Raw genomic sequence first — 18,840 nt, forward strand, 5'->3', positions numbered from 1 at the left:
TAGGCGAAACCCTTTTTCTTTCTGTACCACTGCAATCCCGCTTTACAATGGTACTTGGCCAAAATCCAACATTTCCCTATGATCATGAAACTCTTTGCTCACCTTCGGAAGAGGATGATCTCTGAGGTTGTCACGAGTTCTTTCATGGTTTACACAAACTGTGAGAAATTGAACAACACGTTTACCATCTTTGCTTCGTATCTTGGCATAAGTTGAACCATCATCCATTACCTTTGTTTCCCTTTGAACTCCCACAATGTAGGGTTGTCCAAGGATAAGATGACATGAAGATGTGTCCTATATAAAGAAGTTTTGTTCAACTTTTACATCACCTATTGTTACCTTTACACTTGGACATGCTACATATAATTCACCTGATGAATTGTTTGCCACTCTGACCATCCAACCGTGTTTTGTGTCCATTGGCCATTTACATTTGTTGTAAAGACTTTTTGACATTATACTTATTTCAAAACCATGTTCATTTAAGGCAACAAATGGTTCTTCAAGATCACTTACCTTGATCAATGTCTCTGTAGTAGCCCGTGTGCCTAATGGCTTCTAGAATAGTGGCTCCTAGGAATACTTTGAGATTCTTTCCCATCATCAGCAAATTTCACTTGCTTTACATTCCAAGAAGACTGGTAGCATCCCACCATAGCTTTGTCACCTTCTTTAGCATGCACCTGTACTCCTTGTGTGTTCAAAGTATCGCCTTCAGCCTGTGGGCGAATAGACTCTCCAAGTGTTTGCTTCTTTCTCTTGATGATGTCGATAATTTCTTCATGGAATTCACACTTGACTATGCGAGGCACCTCATCCAAAGTAAACTCAACCTTGCTATTCAAAATCCTCTCCTCTAGAAGTTTCTTCAAGTCTGTAGCAAGCTCAATGTTAGATTGTAGTTTGTAAGCTGGTCCTTTTGGCTTACCTTTTGTTGGCTCCTTTTTTTTTCCTGTTGTAGATTCCTCCATGGTTACTTCTGGTGAAGGTGCCTCTTGTGTTGGTGGTGCTCGAAAGGTGCTGCATCATTCCTCCCTCCACTTCTTGTAGCTCTTTTTGAAGGCCCTTCACCCGGGGGATTCACTCTATATACAAAATGGGATGCCACCTGCGAGTGGACAACTTTGATAAAACCCCTATATACGACTCATATTAGGAAATATGAACCCCCTTTCTACGTTTATACGACAATCAATGAGGAAAACTATCGTACCCTTATCTTACATAAAATTCAGGTCTAAAACGATCTAACTGAACAAAACTAGTCAAAGAGTGTATGGCATAGTGATTGGCAATGTACTAAGGAACCACTTCCATTGATAACTAGAGGTACCCTCAATGTGTCTTAGTTTGACCTTCAAACTATGTGCCCGCTCAACCTGCACTTTGGCTACTTGTCCAACTCTGACCCATCAAAGCTGATGTAAATCAACCCTTGACCTGCTCAAAATGAGTCCTTATCTATGACTGGCTTGATGCAAAATTTGATGTGTGACCTGATAAAAAACTTTCCTAAATTTATTTGAATTCTAGTACACATCGATGACCAATCGTTACAAGTAATCAACCCGAGTCAGGTCCCCCCCCATAAATATGATACCCCCCTCCCTTATTTTTAAGCTTGGGAGATAGATTATTGGGGCCTTCCCCTAACTTATACGCTTATGTAACTTGTTAAAAAAAACCCCTCCCCTACACTTACGTGGTGCGGTAAGTTTTCCATGGTGAATTCTCGGGGCCCTTCATCACCATTTTCACGCCTACGATCCACCGGATCACTCAACCCTATTTCTAGACGTATGCAATCACCTGCTTCATGTAGAATCTCTTTCATAAGCTTCCCGTTTTTAGCTAATTGCATCACATTTGGCCAAAGTTGACCATGATGGTCACTCACCTCTTCATCACTAAGATGCTCAATTCTTACTCCATAAGTAGCTGCCTCAATCGAAGAGGTGGCATGGTTAGTTGCCACGTCTTCAACTAAGGTTTGCATTCCCCCCTTCCCAAAGTTAGTTCTCAAGGGTAGACCTATCTCTCTTAAGTGGATCTTACCATCCTTAAAAAAGACAACATCTTTTGTCAAAGCATCACTAAAACCATCACAATCCCTTCGTACATGGTTTGTACTATCACACCAAATACATCTACTAACAAAACCTTCTTTGGGATGTTGTCTTTGCCTAGGAAGTGGCCCTGATGGTTGGCCTTTTTCTTCAAGCTTTGCAAGCGTCACCTTCAAGTCACGCGTTCCCTTCACAAGCTCATCTAGCGTGGACTCATGAAACTTAGGAGCAATAAAAGTAGGCTTTACCATTTTGTTAGAAGTTGAGGTGGAAGGACTTGTAGTGTTTACCATCTTGTCTCTTCTTCTTTGTCGTTTGGCAAGTAGTGAGACAACACCTTCAACCTCATTTCAGTCGGTCTATAGTCCTTGCTCAACATCTTTATCTTCAAGAAGAAGCTCCAAATTTTCTTGAAACTCTTTACCTGCAGCTTGTAAGAAAAGGTATGTCTTCTCTGCATCTAGTGTGGCCCTTTCTGTCCTGGTGAGTTGTGCATAGCGTCGCTCAAATTCCCTAAGTAGCTCTGTTATTAATATTCCTTGCTTTGGCTTGACTACCCATTCTAAGAATGTCCTTTTGGTCACTCTCTCAGAGTCTTCCATTAAATATTCCTCCTTCAAAGCTACTTTAACTTCTTCCCAGTTTCTCCCATGCCCATCTTTAATTCCCCTAAAATGTTCCCTAATTTTTGGAACAACAACTTGCTAAAAGCTTTGAATCATCTCATCTTCTGACACGTGATGCAACTCCATCTCCTTCACATACTTGCGTAAGTACTTGGTTACATCTTTGCCATTGAATTGATCCATTTTGTTGATGATCGCTTGTATGGCTTTGGTTGTTGAAATCTCCCTTCTTTCAGTGGCATGTTGTTGTTGCATGAACATTGCAAATGCTTGAAACATTTGCATTATTGTTGGGTCAAAATGCATACCATGTTGCTCAACATGATCACCCATATGGTTACCCAAAAACTCTCATCCTGGCAGTTTTGCATTGGGTTCACCAAAAATATGTCGAGAAATTTGCGGTCTTGCCAAGAAAGCACCGGGATTTTGGTTGTGAGAGTTTGTGAGAGAACTCCAAAAACTATATGAAGAAGTTAAACCATAGATGCCATGAAGTCTAGGGTTTGGAAGGAAGTACAATCAAAGAAGCCTTTCACTCTTGCACTCACACACACAAAGAAAAAAAACATCAAGGCTATGGTCATATCGTATCATGGGTAATATGAAAGGGTTAATAGAGGAGTTAATGGCGTTCAATCTTTGCCGACCAAACAGGCTACAAATTGTTCTTTGGAATTGTAATTTTGTGCTTACCATAATATATATGTTTTGTGTAGTGATTGGGATTAATTGTGTGTACAGATCCTCTTGGTTCATAGCAAGATGACTACACTTATGCCAAAAGAAAAGTTATACTCTATAAGGGGTAGTATGATGGGATCCGGTGAAAGAATTATTTCATTGAGTTTTTCTGGGCCAAAGAGAAACACTATTCGTTGTTAAAAGTGTATTTTACGGCTAATCTAACGTTAATTCTAATAGATCGCACATAGTGGAAGCGATAGAAATTCACATCATTTGAATTATTCAGCTAGGATAGTATGTGAGAAATGTAGATATGAGAGAAGTGAAGAGATGAGAAGTTTCTCTCCCAAGTCTTATTCTTGCCCGTAGGCAATAAGGATACTGTGGGGTGAAATGTACGTGTAGCAAGGAGAACCTAGAATTTATAGAGAGAATGAATTTCTAGGGTGAGAGAGATACGTTCGGTTAGAGAGGGAGATGAAATTAGAGATATATGTTGGATTAGAGATGAAAAAGAAAACAACAAGAAATCAACAAAATATCAAAATCTTACTTGACAAACCCTTCAGGAGTTATTCACCATTTTTGATGGAGAGAGAAGAAGAGGGAAGACTTCAAGCCTTGATTGATGCACCAAGTTCAAGTACTTCTTTGATTAGAGATTATATTCCAAAGATAGCTTACAAGATTGGCTAGTTTTTCTCTAGGAGTAAGTGTAGGCTTAGGCTTATGTTTATGGCTAAGTACAATTAGGCATTACTACTCTCACTCCCTCATGAATTCATCTCATGAATGGCTTGAATGGTTTTCAAGGAAGAAGAGGTCCCCTTTTATAGGTGAAGGGAACCCCCAAGGGTTTACACAAGAAGAGAAGAGCCAGTGTGAACAGAAACTGGAAAAGTTTGAAATGTGTTATCCCTGCATGATGTGGGCAGATTGGGACCCAGTATTTTAATCATATCTCCTCGATCATGGGTCCAACTAAAAAAGAAAAAATAGGGGCAAAAAATTCAGCTCATAAGCTATGACTCCCATTTTATATGCTTTTTTCAATTTGGATTGGAAACTTGTGTAAAAAAATCATCAAAATAGGGTATAGTTTTGGTAGCAAAAGTCTTCTTGTGGTCCCCTTAGCTTAAACTTTCATTTGATTCCAATGGACACCTCATGCAATATGAAAGAATGACATTGCTCCTTGACAAAGTGTTGTAATCATGCTTGCAATAATGCATCAATGATAGGTGTATCTTTGAGAATCATGCAAGCTAGTGTCCCACTAGGATTTGATTCCTTCCTGGTAGCTATTAAAAAGAAATATTAAAAAAATATAAAAATACATAGAATATAAATATATTGAAAGTTACCTTAGATATAGGATCTAGCTAGGGTGTGAGATAATAATGAGATAGTAGAAAGAAAGAACCAATGCTTTTTGCCCCTAGTTAAAGAGGCGGAGCTATTGATGCTTTTTCCCATAGTACTTTTTGACGGTAAAGTAAGAATATGTCACCCTCGAGATAAATAATAGGATGAGATAGAAAGTTTATTATTATACTTAGATATGCATATGTATATTATAGAAAATATACTTATGTATCTAAAAAGTCACAAGATAGACCTTGTAGCATTCGTTCCCACTATGTATGTGTCACATCACAACAGTGTATCGTCGCAAGATCCAAGCATTAGCTGATCCCATGACCTTCAAGGTGATATATCTTTTATTCCAAGTGTTGTTTTTGCATATTTGACTATTGATTTAGAGCCTTGATGCTTAGGAGCAGCTGTTAGGAACAAAAAATTGCAGATTTACTGACCTATAATTTGCGTTTGTAGAAAATCATTTTTTTTTTGAAATGGAAATTTAAGATTTTAGGGCCCATAAGTGTTTTTGACCTTACAAGGATAATGCCTATGAAGTTTGGAGTTGATTTGCTATTGGTTTTGCATGTTGATGCGTGAATGGATCATTGAGAGAAGGACCAAGTTTTTCATGGTTAGAGCACACATAACTACTTTAAACGGAGTGTATTGTGTTCAAATAAGAGATTGACAACCTATTGGTGTGCCTTCATGCCCTAGTCGAGTCACTTGCTTCCTAGCATTGAAATTTTGGTCTTGGGATTTCCTGCTTACAATGCTATTGCTTGTGTTAGATGGTTGCAAAAGTGCAAATTCAACAACATCAGAGGTGTTACAAGCTTGCAGACAATGCTCGAAATTGGTAAAACCAGAGCAAGTTTTAACCCTAAGCAGATATCCCGCAACTTCAAGAGGAAGAGTTTCCCAGGATTTGCCATGGTTCTTGGAGTATGATGAGGGGCAAGGAGAAGGCAAACAACGGCATTATGAGGGACAGAGAAGAGAGAGCACGTGGAGGTACACAAATGTCCACAGTAGCAAAGTCCAATGTGCAAATGCCTCAGAGAGAGAGAGAGATTTGATACAACTTCTGTTGGAATTAGGGTTGCAAAGAAATGCACACAGCTTGGAGAAGACGAAGGAAGCTCATGGCACACAATTGAGGTTGTATTACTTAGTGTGCAATGGAAGGATAGATAGCCCTAGAGTGATGGACGTATATACAATGCACGGGGGAAAAAACCTCCTAAAGAGGGAAAAAATGCCCCGGCGGTCCTAGTGTGTTCACACACATCACTACCACATGTAAATGATAACAAATCCCCCCTGGAGTGATGCGGTGAACGAGAGCTGGCACATGAGTAAAGGGAAGTGCCATGCCGTGAGGACATGATCAGTCCACAAAGGGGAGTAAGCCCAAAGCTTTGCGAAAAGCTTCGAGCTTCTCACAAGACAATGTCTATGTGAAAAGATCTGCAAGGTTGTCCTATGTTAGCACATAAGCCAAGCTGATCTCCCCTGCTGAGAGCCTCTCCCTGACATAGTGGTAATGCACCTCAATGTGCTTTGTGCGAGCATGAAAAACTGGGTTCCTCGCAACTATCAATGCGCTTTGACTGTTAATGTAGATAGTGTTGGCAGTGTCCTGTCCAACACCCAAATCATCCATAAGGCATCTGAGCCTTACACACTCAACCGTAGCTGTGAAGACTGCCCTATACTTAGCCTCACAACTAGAAGTAGCCATAGTAGGTCGCTTCTTGCTCAACCATGATATATATGAACTGCCACGCATGAAACAAAAACCAGTTGTGGACACTCGCGTGTCAAAACAACCGGCCCAATCTGAGTCCAAAAAAACATGTAAGTTTGGCGGTAATGATCCCCCCCTTGGGATAAAACAAGCCAAGATGTAAAGTGCCACTAAGGTAGCGAAAAATCTTCTTGACAGCTTGCCAATGCTTAGACCCATGGCTATGCATAAATTTGCTGACCTGTAAGACTGCAAACTGAATACCTGGCCTTGTGTTGCATACATAAATGAGGCATCCAACAACAATTTGGTAAAGAGTGACATCAGGAGGATCACCAGCGTCATGAAGACTCAATTTCAAACCTATTTCCATGAGAGTGGCAACAGGTTTTCAATCCTCAAGTCCAAGCTTACATAGCAATGTCTCTATGTAACTATTCTGACACAAGGCAATACCACCATCACGTTGCTTAAACTGTATACCCAAGTAATGATGCAACAGCCCCAAATCTTTGATCTTGAAAGTAGCATTCAAATCAGCATTAAATTCAACAATATGTCTCTCATTTGGTCCAGTGATCAGCAAATTATCTACATAAAGAACCACAATGAGAAGTACATCATCCTCACGCTTTACATATAATGTGCTTTCTGTTGGACTGTTACGAAAGCCTAGTTTGACTAAATGAGTGTCACCCTTATCATACCAAGCACGAGGAGATTGCTTCAACCCATACAAAGCTTTGTTACATTTGCACACCTTATCCTCTTGTCCTTTCTTGACAAAACCGTGAGGCTGCGTTACATAAACTTCCTCAAATATGTCACCATTGAAGAAAGCAGTAATAATGTCTAATTGATGTACATCCCAACCAAAATGAACTGCCAATGCACATAAAAAATGCACAGTAGTCATATGACAAGTGGGAGCAAAAGTCTCGTCATAATCTATGCCTTTTTGCTGTGCACAACCCTTTCCAACAAGTTGAGCCTTATGGCGATCAATCTCACCATCCGGCTTGCGTTTCAACTTGTAAACCCACTTCGTACCAATGGAGTTTTTGCCAAGAGGCAAATCACATAAATTCCATGTGTCATTTTCTATAAGTGCATCATATTCTGATTGCATGGCAGCCATCCAATTTTTTGAATTTTGTGCTTCATCAAAAGAGAGAGGTTCCTCAACATCATGTAAGCTAGACACAGTCAAAGCATAACAATCTGATGCATCTAATGCATGGACAGAGCCTGTCCGAGTACGACTAGACAAAGGTGCATCCAATTTACTGTCACGCAATGTATGCACCAACCACTTTGGCATACATCTAGCCTGCTCATTTTTAGCCGTTTCCTCATGAGTACATCATGTACATTTGCATTAGTAATAGGCTAATCTATAACATTTTTGAAAACCCCCATAGGCTGTACATTTGCCTCATTGGAATTTACATTCAAACTTCCACCACTGAAAAGAGGCAACAAAGTGTCATAAATGTCCTGTGAGCTTACATTACTGTCTCTAGTACATGACAACAAGAGCTGAACAGAATCTTCCATAAACACTACATCCCGTGAAACCAAAATACGCTTTGTTTGCGGATGATACAATCTGTAACCTTTGCTTTCAGCACTATAACCAACAAAAATACATTTGACAGCCTTATCATCCAATTTCATGTGCTGTGTTTGTGGCACCAAAGCATATGCCAAACAACCCAAAACATGCACGTGCTCAATAGAAGGCTTTCTATCATGCCATGCTTCATATGGAATAATAGACTGCAAAACTTTTATAGGACACGTGTTAAGTACATAAGTGGCACACATGATGGCCTCAAGCCAAAAAGAATGCGGAAAAGCTTGACTTTTGACCATACATCGTGCCATTTCTGTAAGTGACCTGTTTTTCCTCTCAGCAACACCATTTTGCCGAGGTGTATAAGGCACTATACATTGGTGTTTTATCCCATGACTAGCCAGAAATGCATTAAATTGATGAGACATATACTCCCCCCCTTGATCGGAACGGAGGGTGCCCATAGTACATATTGATACATTTTCAGCCATAACCAGAAATTGTTTGAAGCACCTAAAAACTTCGCACTTCACTTTAAGCAGAAATACCCATGCATGCCTGGAGTAATCATCAATGAAAGTCACGAAGTACAAGTAATTGCGCAAGGACGGAGTTTGCATGTGCCCACAAACATTACTATGCACAAGCTGCATGTCCCCACAAACATCACTATGCCCAAGGACGAAGTTTGCATGTGCCCACAAACATCACTATGCACAAGCTGCATGTCCCCACAAACATCGCTATGCACAAGCTGCAAATGCATGTGGCCCTAACTGAACCATCCTTTGGAAACTTAGAATGCTGCATTTTACCCAAAATACAACCTTCACAAACATGTTTGATAGGTGCTTCAAGAGGCGGCAAAGAAGCAACCATATCAAATTTTTGCAAACGTAGTAAACTGGTAAAATTGAGACGCTCAAAACGTGCATGCCACAATTTTCCATCTGAAACAACCCTTGAATCTGCAACTGCATTTGTAAGATTTTTTCCACACTTGTCATACAAAGTGAAAAGAGACATAAATTGTATTATGACAAGAAGCATCGTGTTGTGGAGTATGAAACTGGTGATATGGTTTTTTTAAAGGTTATTCGTGAGAAGTCTCATTTGATTCTTGAAAAGGATAGAAGATTGTCTCCACGATTTGCTGGGCCGTTTAAAATTTTGAAGCGCATTGGTTCATTAGCCTACAAATTGGAATTGCCTTCTCATGTTAAAGTGCATCCTGTATTTCATGTGAGTTTATTGAAAAAGTATGTTTCTGATGTGCATCATGTTTTACAAGACAACTCTAAGTTGAAAGATGACGGACCATTGACAGTAGAACCAGACTTAGTGATAGATAGGCGTGTTAAACATCTGAGAAATAGAGACATTGTGGAAGTTTTGGTTAAGTGACAAAACTATCCAGTAGAGGAAGAATCATGGGTTGATCTTAGTGTTTTGCAAAGAGAATTTTCTCTCTTTCCAAATCTGAGGACAGAGTTAATTTTGATAAGGGGAGAATGTAATAGGACTAATCTTTGAAGTTCTTAAAGTCGAAAAGAATGTAGCAGGGCATATCTTTCGTTTAGCACGATTTGAAAGATTGTTGAATAGTCTATTAAATAGAGCTTATATGAATGAGTTTGAGATATTAAGAGAGAATATATATTGTTTTTTTAAATAATACACTAAAGACGTATTTGATAAAGATTAATGAATAACAGATAGTCTGTCTATGAACAGTAAAATTGAGATTTTTATTAATATCAATGTTTTATATTTATGTGTTTTAGCTTAAAATGCATGGGTAGGCTTAAAATAAGTTGAAAAAGTAGTGGAGATCCAAAAATAGAGCTTTTATGAGTCGCAACCTAAACGTTTCATTTTCAGCCAAAGAAAAACGTTTTTCGTAATTCTATCTACGATGCCTTGTAGACCAAACCTATTCCCGTCGTTTTGAGTACCTGGATTGCTCTGTTCTGAGTTCGTTTGTAAAAGTTATGATGAAAACAAACAGAAGGCAGCAGCAGTGTAGTATACACAGGGACAGACAGACATACAACATCATACAGCTCTCCCTGCTATCAACCAAGAAGTGGATTTGTTTCTTCATGGTAGACTATTGCAATTGACATTATGAAGGTACATAATTATGTTTGTTTACTTTGATTATCATGTTGAATTGGTTGCACGAGTATGTTCTTTTGGCTATTTTGTAGGCGATGCAGAAATCAATGTGTGAAACAGGATCTGTGCAAAGTGTCATGATAAAAATCTAACCTTCACGGATCGCTTAGCGATCACGTTATTATCTTATTCTCGCAGGTATACTTGGTGTGAAAATCGAGTTGACTGAACGCCTAAAAAGCGGCTATTTTGAGAAGTCACAGGCTTTTCGAGGAAAAGAAGGATAAAAGCACGACGGGTGGTGCGTTTGGGGATCATTCATAGATCTCCTCTTCTACGAGTGCGATTGTGAGTGTGAGTGCGAGTGCAAGTGCGAGTGAGATGCTGCATGCAAGCGAACTGAAGCTCGGGGGTGGTCGGGAGGTTCGAGCTTCGTACAACGGAGTGCGCTCATATATTTTATTGCTCCTCTGTTGTATCAAAACTTTACAAAAATCCATCAATACAAAGATCTATTTCTCTATCTTTTGCTACCTATCTCTATTATTCTGTTCTTGTGACAAGTATACAGCCTGTGGCATAAAAGGCCCTATGCAACAATTTCATCACCAAAATTGAGATCATGAACTGTACATCTATTATCCACAAATTTGACTACAAGTCCAAGTCTAACAAGTGCAGATACAGACAAAAGATTCTTCTTGATCCCAGGTACATAAAGTGCATCAACAAGTGTGAAAGAACTGCCAGGGACAGACTCGAGAGAGGTGAACAATTCACGATGTGAGGTAATATGCTTTGTAGCACCACTGTCGAAATACCACACATGTGAATCTGCAGCAACTCACGTGCATGCATCATGGACAACAGGATAATAAGTGCACTCTGTACTAAAAGCCCATTCTGCATCAACATCAGCATCACAGTCTCCTTTCAGAGAAGACTCAACAATGGCTGCATTTGTAGTGGAACCACCCTCTTTCTTCTTAGCCTCTTTGGCCTTCAACTTAGGACATTGCTTTATCAAGTGATCATTAGCTTTACAATAATGGAAACACAACTTCTTTTTGCCCTTATCACCAAAATTTCCAGACGAATTGCTGCCAGCAGGAGCATTAGGAACATAATTTTTGCCACTCGCAGTAGAACCATAAGAATTCTATGCAAGACAAGTCCTGTTCTCTAGCCGTATCTTCCGGCCTTGGATCACCTATAGAGGGCTTGAACTCCCTCGTAACGCATCTCCAAGTTGTCATGACCTTCGGGTTGCGAACAACTTCTACGTCGTGGCAATCCTTAGCATAATGACCAATTCTTCGGCATTTGTAGTAGGCATTAGAAAATGAGAAAAACGCTAACTCTTGTTGGAAGTTGCCAAAACTACCCATACTCAAATCGAGATACTTGGGAATCGGCTTACTCATATTCCATAGAATACAAACCTTTATGTCCAAGCCCGATCTTACCCCCTACATTTTCGGAATGAAAAGCACCCTGTCCAGCATAGCAACAATGGAGTCCACATATTTGTTCAACTAGAGGGGGAAGCCTTCGAATGTAACCCACATTGGGAAGAAGTCATAAACCCTTCATTTGGATAGAACTCGCGCATCCAAGGCATAGCATAATTAAAGTGGGAAGCCCCTCTCATAACCAGCTCATGAACAATTTGCTCGGAGGCACACCTTGCCACATAGAAGCCTTTTTCCACCGTCGTAAACTAACAGATCTCATTTTTGTTATTAGTCGCTGTTGCTACCCACTCCCACAGGTTTTGAGTCGTCATTCGACGACCCATAAAATAGAGCTCCACTAAGTGAGCACAACAAGCTTGAAGGCTTTGTAATACTGTCTCCATGCTGAACTCCGCCTGCAACATGTACCAGTCTTTAGCTTTATTACGACTTAGCCTAATTGCCCCGTGCATGATTTCCTCTGCCAATGTACGAGGACCACAGTGAGAAGGCTTCAGAAGCTTCACAAGGCTTATAGACTCTGGCCATGCTCTAATGAGTTGAATTGTGATACGACAACATGGATTGCGATCGGTGGTCAACTTTGAAAAAATCAAAATTGCTACGCAAGGCCAAGCTCCAACCAACAGCATGCACCAAGAGGAAATACAACACGGCACAAAGGGAGCAACTCTCCCAAGCTCCTAACAAAACTGGCGGGCATTTCCTGAAACAATAACCCTAGCACATCAACATCGCAGCTAGCATCACAACTCACAACGAGTAGAAGGCCACCTTGTCTCGTATAAACATGCACCCCTTACCTCACTTTGCACTCACTCTTGCCATTGCCAAGCTCCTCACCCTGCACTCACTTTGAGCTGATTCATCACCAAGCTCCTCTAGTCGCGGACTGAGCCTCAAAAATTCCAAGGAATCTATTTCCAAGAAGTGTTTTTTTTTTGAAGTGTTTGAAATTTTAAGTAATCAAGACTTGTCAATGATAAAATGAAGTATTTGAAATTTTAAGTAATCAAGACTTTTCAATCCCACTTGAAAGCCCCTACCGACCTTATCGAATAGATTTGATTGAATATGAGCAAAAGTTAGAGTAAGCTACCCAAAATTTTAAACGACTAGACCATTCCTTCCTAACACCTTTTTGGTGTGCTTTGCATAACATAATGTGCACATGAGACTAGTCTACGGCTACCCATGCGGTGCTGTCAACTTGCTATAAGTAAAAGCCTAGAATTATAGTCCACCTACTTTGTAAAGCAGATCGTGGTTAGCCTCAATGAGAGGTGATAGACATCCAATTTGTAATCTTCAACACCTCAAGGCTCCACCTGCTTTGTAAAGCCGATCATGGTTAGCCTCAATGAGAGGTGATAGACATCCAATTTGTAATCTTCAGCACCTCAAGGCTCCGCTTGGAACTTGAGGTTGTTTTGTAATTTTTATGTTGTGCTTAATACCATTCACTCACAAATTGTAAGCTTTGGAAAAAAAAAAACATAATGTGCACATATTTTTTATTTAACATAGTCCCACATATTTTGTCATATGCATATGTAGGCTATAATTACATGACAAAAAAGAAGGCGATTCTCACGTTCTAAAATGTCAAATAAAAGAAAGGAAGTTTGTTTCGCCACTTGTTTTTAAAAAATGACATGGACGATTTACAAATAAATAAATAAATAAAAAAGATGTAAACGTATGTTTACTATTTACATACACACACATATAAGGTTTTGTTCAAATTGTTTGTCCAAACAGGGGCGAACTCTTGTCGTGTCATGCAACAATTGGTCAGCAAAAAGCTAGAGAGTTTTCGGACCCACCATGTTCATGTGTGGCTTATAATCCTTAGGCCCCTGTCACATTGGGACGCCCGCTCCACCACCTCTGTGTGCCCCAAGCCACGGCGTTGTCACACTAGTGGATTTTTTAAAAATTGCCGTGAATGCCCTTCGAAATCGAAGCACGCCTCTTGGGCAGTTCCTTTTCACAAGAAGATTTAGAAATTTTCTCATGTAGGAAAACGGAGTCTTTTTCAGTGTTTTTTGTACGATGCATACCATCATGAGCTTCTGCTCGAGAGGCACTGCATACCTAACTAGGTACGATTGGGGGCAAAGACCGCCGGCCCGGTGGGGGGGCCGGCGGTCCCCTGCCCCCAATCGTACCTAGCTAGGTATGCAACGCCTCCCTCAGAGAAGCTCATGATGTTCAGGTAAGTCACAATGTGAGAATTATTGTGAGAGTTTGTCCAAAACTTCTTGTGATATAATTTGGTGGGCTGGCACTCGTTTAGAGGTTTCCTGAGAATTGAACCCGGCCCTTCTGGGTTGTTTTGCATTTTCGTATCAAATGTTTTGCATTTTGGTATCTTCGCTGTAAAGTGTGACCAAACCTTTTCCTCTCTCTCCTCCTCTTCCTCTTGCTGTTTGTGGCAACGGGAAACTGGTGCGCGAGCAAAGCTCTGCGCATCGGGGACACAATGGGGGGGCCGGGAGAGGGTCCGGGGACAATTTACAAGGAAAAGACAGAAGCAGAATGAAGATGATCTCCTGACAATTTGGCCTTTCTTGGCACGTTTTTGGGGCGACGCAAAGTGCCCAAACTAGCATGCATTTACAGACAAACGTCCGGCAATCTTGTTGTCTCGCAAAACGAGAGATCAGCGTCGTCCTCTTTGGTTCTTGCTTGGGCAGTTGAGCCTTGAGATCAACAGCATGCGAGCTTGAGTGAACGTTAGTAGAGTTTCTGCGAGCAAGGCTTCTACCGCTCTGATTTGGAAATGGAGTTCACCGTGTCGATTTGCCCGCATTCTATTGTGTGAGTACCTCTGTAATGGACATCATGCAGACAAGCCTCCGCAAAAGGCAATCCTGTGACACAATTTGCGTGGATCGACCCTAATGTGGGTCTCTGGAACCTCAATGTGGGTGCTCCAGCGTGTCTTTGGGTTGCATTTTTGGCTCATTTGCTCTGTTAAACTTCAGCCTGTTTAGCATTCTGCTTCTTGTGTTTAGCAACCAATGCTGGACGAGGACGTCGTAATGCTCCAAAGCTCACAAATGCAGGATCTACATGAAGGCCAGCATTGGTCAGGCCAAGGCATTCTCGAAGGCTATACATGGAGATTCGGAGGTTCCCATGAGAGCAAGCCTCCAGAAGTGGCTTTTACCAAGCTTCTAGCAAATTTTGAAGCACAGGAGCTCCCATCTTCTCTGCACCAGAGCTCTACTCTAATACCCTTCAGACGGCAAAGAAAAAGTTGCAGACCATTGCGCATCCCGCCAACATGTGAAACAGCTCTGCCGTTACAAGATGATAACAAAGGATCTCTGGGAGAGGGGGATGCCCTGATAAAACAACACTCACCACCTTCTCTGACAACACATAAGAATGGTTTATCCTTCGGATCTGGGGAAAGAAGAAAGCTTGAGCCTTCATCTCCTACCCTGAAAGAGGCCCCTCCTACAGAAAAGTTTTTACTGAATGGGATAATGGATGACTGCCCACCGCTGCCCAGAAATCTGAAATTTGAAGGTGTAATCACCCACCAAGAAAATGGCTTGAATTTACTCTCCTGCTCTACAAGGTGTGCCCTGACCAATGGCAAACACTCAAATGGGGCCGCAACATGTGGTGCAACAGTTGTCAATTCTCTGCCTTATTTTCAAGTGAATGGTACAAGCCTTGACTCTCTCTGTAGCACCGTGTGCAGAAACAGTGCCTGTCAGGCCAAGATCTCCTCAGATGATTCTTTTTGTAGGCGCTGCTCTTGCTGTATCTGTAAACTTTTTGACAATAAGAGGGATCCTAGTCTTTGGATACTGTGTGACCCCGATATGAATGGTGGTTGTGGGTTATCTTGTCACATAGAGTGTGGCTTGAAGCAACAGGTGGCTGGAGTTGTAGACACTGATGGGAGCATTCCATCTCTTGATGGAAGCTACTACTGTCAATCATGCCATTCAGTCATGCCTTTGATTTGGTACATTCTGCTCTTTAGAAGCTTGTTCTTGTTAGTTTTATTCAATACGCATGTTGAGAAAAACGGGCTGTTCCATGGGTATTTTTTGCCCACACATGTGCAAGGTGCTTGCGTCTGGGCAGACACTCTCATATGCTTACATACGCACACAGACCCTGCTTGAATGGATGAACACACACAGCACATTGTGAAAGAAAGTTGGGAGAGTGGGCTAGAAAGTTCTGCAGGAAGAGCAATGAGAGAGATTCATAGTTAGAGAGCAAAGGTTTTAGATGCGAACAAAAAGAAAAACAGTAAAAACTGTGACTTCATGTTAAGATGGAGGCGCCGGGGAGCAGATTTTATTTAAATGTGAGAGTTTTGCAAGAAGAGGAGTTAGAGAGGGCGAGCAAAGCTTAAAAGGGTGAAGTATAAGAATATAGATCTTGATTTTTTGTCTCGATGTGTTGTTTAGAATTGCACTATGCCTATTTGTCGTTTTTTGTGCAGTGTGCGTGTGTTTATATTCTTTCCTAATTATCAACATGTATACTTGTTCCTGCAGCATGTGCTAAAAAGGATGTATGTGCACATTAGCATTTTGTTTAGACGTCCAAAAATTCATGTCTCTTGAGTACTTAGCTGGAGTCTTGTGTTTCCAATTATGTAGGCATTGGAGGGAGCAGCTGCGGGCTGCAAAAGGTTCCCTGACTCTGGATAATCTTCACTACCGCCTCTACTTAAGCTATAGACTACTGAAGGGGACTAAGTTGTTTAAAGATGTCCATGCTCCTATAGAGGAGGCTATGAAGAGAGTGCATGCAGAAGTGAGTCAAATGGAATTAGGCTCAGTAATGCGGTTGCAATCTAGCATGGCCGTATTGTCTTGCAAGATAGACGTGCACAGACTTATCGATCTAGCTCTAGAAAAGGCAGGCAGCTGGAGTTTGGCTGGCAAAGAAGCTCCCCCAAAGAAAGCAGGTCTTCTTCTTGTTTATGTTTTCAGTTATATGCCCTGTGAAGTCTTCAGCTTTGCATTCACATCCCTCAGTTGTGACTGCAGGACAGAGCACGGTACCTGTTGTGATTTGTTTTGAAGATGTAAGCTCATCTATGATAGTTGTTGCTGTGAATGTCCAAGGAACTTGTGTGAAGTCTAAACTGCTCGGTTATAAGCTTTGGCATCGTAAGGCTAGTGAAGAACCTGCATATGCCCGCACTCCAACTAGCATTCTTTACAACATGGATGACAAGTGCGTGGTCTCAAACCTGCACCCTCTTACAGATTATACCTTTAAAATAGTGCCGTTTTCTATGGAAGGTGATATTGCAGTTTGTGAGGCTGGATGCTCCACCAAAGGTACAGAACATGTTGAGCCACCTGTGGATGTTTATGCTTCTTTGGGTGTTTTACTCATTAATACAGAAAGGGTAGGCGGAGGAACGTCAAGATGCATGAATCTGGATTATCATCATCATATAAATAATGGGAAGAATGGGCTGAAAATTACAGGCAAGGAGCACAAGGACCATTGCGAGGCTTTTGAAGGTTCAGTCTCTGTGTATTCAAAGAGAGCTGCTAGTCTGCAAGATGAAAGGAGAAGGTACTACCTTGGACAAAGGAATGTGGCAGGGGTGCAGGAAGAGAGAGACCTTCACTCTTTAGATGCATCGTTGGGGCCTTCGAAGTGTAAGCAAGTACAACTAGGGATGGAAAACTCAAATATGGAAATGGGCTCCTCAGGTTTTGATTGTTGTGATGGCAAGCAATGCTATCATACCATTAATTTGAATCGATTGTGTTCGTCAAATGGTGACCTTCCTTCGCAGAATTGGGTGAGGCAAGGTGATGGAAGAGACAATGGGGCAATCACAACCCAGGCAGAGATGGAATTAGACCACATGTCAGAAGACAACCATAAGCAGGGTGTCTTTACCTGCAAGAGTGAAGCAGATTTTCATAATTATGAATTTTCTGTCAAGGTGATTCGCTGGTTAGAGTGTAAGGGTCATCTTAAAGAAGAGTTTCGTATGAAGTTCTTGACATGGTTCACATTGAGTGCAAGCGAACAAGAGAAGAGGGTGATCAGCGTTTTCATCGATACGCTTCAAGATGACCCAGCAAGTTTGGCTGGCCAATTAGTGGATGCTTTTGAAGAGATGATTGGAGTGGGTAGATGTCCAATTGGGTCAGATGGTTTCTGTAGGAGACTTCGGTGATGAAGGTTTTGGACTCTGGAGCTAAGAAACTTGCACAGAGAAGAGGAATGGCAACAAAAGGGGAAGCCCTGCAAACTGAAATCAGATAGTGGCGCCTCTTGTGACAATGCCGAAGCAAGAGCAGGCCTGGAATTCTCTCAAGGACTTAAACATAACCCAAAATCTGCATACTTACCTCTAACCAGGCTTCCTCATTTTGCAGCAGTGGAAAAGAACTTCCAGATGGCTGCTTCTAATTGTAGTCACTTGATAGAATCTGATTCTCCCATATCAACATGACACTTATGCAAGCTCAGTCAGGAATTGATTGGCATTTTAGAAATTTTTGTGAGAGATTCTTTTGTATGTTTCTCTGTACAAACATTCAGAAGCTAACCTAAATAGGCAGATTTGAACCATATTGTGGGCTTACAGATGCTATTATCGTCTACATGAGTACCTTGGTTATGTGAAATCTAGCTCTATTTTAACTGTTGAACTTGGTCACCGTGTTGAATTTTGCATGCTGATTATATGTTATCAACTGTCTTGTTGCACACTAGTAAGCAAGCTATGTGTGTGTGTGTGTGGAGGTATCAAACTAACCCATTGTATGCCTGGATGACTTCCCGCTCACATTTTCAAGAGCGATGGTCTTATTGTGCTAGCTCGCTCATTAGTGTTTTCGCATTGACAGTAGTACAGAGTCTCTTATTATGGTGTATTTTCATTTATGTTTTATAGACCTTATCATCATTTGAGTAGTGAAGAAGAAGTTTCTTTTAGCCTCCATCTTTGGTGTATGCTCTTTTGGTTCTATGGCAAGTAGAGTAATGGAAGAAGTGGTTGAGGGTAAGGGTTTCTTCATTCTCCCTCCCTCATCTGTCGTTACACTCACCCGTTGAATTTTCGGGATGCTTTGGCAATGATCTCTCCTTTCAATGGCTTTTGTGAGTGATAATGTTCATGTGTAGGAACGCTAAGGTTTTGTCGGTTTATGCAATCTCT

The 18,840-nt window shown here is 41.1% G+C and overlaps 1 protein-coding gene across 2 annotated transcripts; it reads left to right on the top strand.

Annotated features, from left to right (window-relative positions):
• The first annotated feature begins 14,071 nt into the window (after positions 1-14,071).
• Positions 14,072-18,251, top strand: LOC147431042 (VIN3-like protein 1). 2 transcript variants are annotated; one of them, XM_086493646.1, is made up of 4 exons: positions 14,072-15,654; positions 16,304-16,614; positions 16,697-16,993; positions 17,147-18,251. In XM_086493646.1, exons 1-4 carry the CDS (start codon positions 14,693-14,695, stop codon positions 17,851-17,853), a joined length of 2,277 nt encoding a protein of 758 aa, XP_086349772.1. In that variant the 5' UTR covers positions 14,072-14,692; the 3' UTR covers positions 17,854-18,251. The 2 variants fall into 2 exon arrangements, with proteins under 2 accessions (XP_086349772.1, XP_086349771.1); XM_086493645.1 differs by having other exon boundaries at positions 14,073-15,654; positions 16,697-18,251.
• Positions 18,252-18,840: the final 589 nt, after the last annotated feature.

Source organism: Adiantum capillus-veneris, chromosome 21, assembly GCF_014529385.1.
Source record: "Adiantum capillus-veneris isolate H3 chromosome 21, ASM1452938v2, whole genome shotgun sequence".
Lineage (NCBI taxonomy): Eukaryota > Viridiplantae > Streptophyta > Polypodiopsida > Polypodiales > Pteridaceae > Adiantum > Adiantum capillus-veneris.

What these genes read in the sequence shown, in the direction of transcription:
- LOC147431042 (XM_086493645.1), top strand. Translation starts at nt 14,693, where the DNA reads ATGCTGGACGAGGACGTCGTAATGCTCCAAAGCTCACAAATGCAGGAT. An exon ending in TCAGTCATGCCTTTGATTTG is followed by an intron (nt 15,655 to 16,303) that starts GTACATTCTGCT and finishes CCAATTATGTAG; the next exon opens with GCATTGGAGGGAGCAGCTGC. An exon ending in AGCTCCCCCAAAGAAAGCAG is followed by an intron (nt 16,615 to 16,696) that starts GTCTTCTTCTTG and finishes TTGTGACTGCAG; the next exon opens with GACAGAGCACGGTACCTGTT.